The sequence below is a fragment of the Buceros rhinoceros genome, unplaced genomic scaffold (assembly GCF_000710305.1).
Source record: "Buceros rhinoceros silvestris isolate BGI_N320 unplaced genomic scaffold, ASM71030v1 scaffold7337, whole genome shotgun sequence".
NCBI lineage: Eukaryota > Metazoa > Chordata > Aves > Bucerotiformes > Bucerotidae > Buceros > Buceros rhinoceros.
Genome location: NW_010422701.1, coordinates 10,938 through 11,821, shown reverse-complemented (window position 1 = coordinate 11,821; position 884 = coordinate 10,938). Strand labels below are relative to the sequence as shown.

The window sequence follows — 884 nt, the reverse complement described above, 5'->3', positions numbered from 1 at the left end:
CGATGGGAGGGATTTAGATGGGAAAGATGCTTAAGTATTTAATGACATAAGGTCCCATGAGCTCCTCCATTTACTGCCTGAAGCTGGAGACCCTAAAGAATTTATGGCTTAGCCTGACATGGATGTGTGCGAGTGTGCGTTACAAAGGCAATTCATGGAGTTTTGATGGTTCCTGTTGTTTTGTGTTGTGAATATGTTGATACACCAAAAGATCCCAGAAGAGCATGACCTGGAGAGCCAGATTCGCAAGGAGCGGGAATGGCGGTTCCTGCGCAACGCTCGTGTCAGGAAGCAAGCCCAGAAGATCATCCAGAAGGGTGAGTGACATCCCCCATGCCCACGCTGCGGGTGGCTTCCTCCAGCTGCGAGCACTGCACTTAGTCAGGACACCGAGCTGTACAACCCCAGTTAACGACGAGCCCCTGCTGTCCCCAGACTGGAAAGGTGCCCATGCCCTCTTCCACTGCTGGTGGGCGGTTCGCTCCGTGGTTGGGTGTGGGTTCCTCCAGCTGCGATCCCTGCTCTTAGTCAGGACACCGAGCTGTACAACCCCAGTTAACGACGAGCCCCTGCTGTCCCCAGACTGGAAAGGTGCCCATGCCCTCTTCCACTGCTGGTGGGCGGTTCGCTCACCTTCCCATTCCCAACCCTGGTTTTGTTCACCAGGTCAGGGGAGTGACCACTTCTCATGTCAGATGTCTGCTTTCCCCTTCGAAAACGTAACGACGTGATTGTGGCGGACACCGCCGTGGTGGGGCACACAGCTGGAGCCTGGCATGAGGCTGGCTGGGGAATGGAGGAACCTAAGAGGAGGAGAGAGCTTGCCGTGAGAGCAGGTTTCCTCACTTCCCCAAACGGACAGCACGTCCCGTTTCAGCGCAGGT

At 55.7% G+C, this 884-nt stretch overlaps 1 protein-coding gene across 1 annotated transcript in view; it reads left to right on the top strand.

Moving 5' to 3' along the window:
* Positions 1 to 884, top strand: part of RPTOR (regulatory associated protein of MTOR, complex 1) — a gene marked incomplete at its 3' end in the record, with an annotated part of 119,383 nt that overhangs the window by 110,670 nt on the left and 7,829 nt on the right. Inside the window, exon 25 of the mRNA XM_010140139.1 lies at positions 212 to 317. Coding sequence (XP_010138441.1) covers positions 212 to 317 — 106 coding nt within the window. The remainder of the gene's footprint in view (positions 1 to 211; positions 318 to 884) is intronic.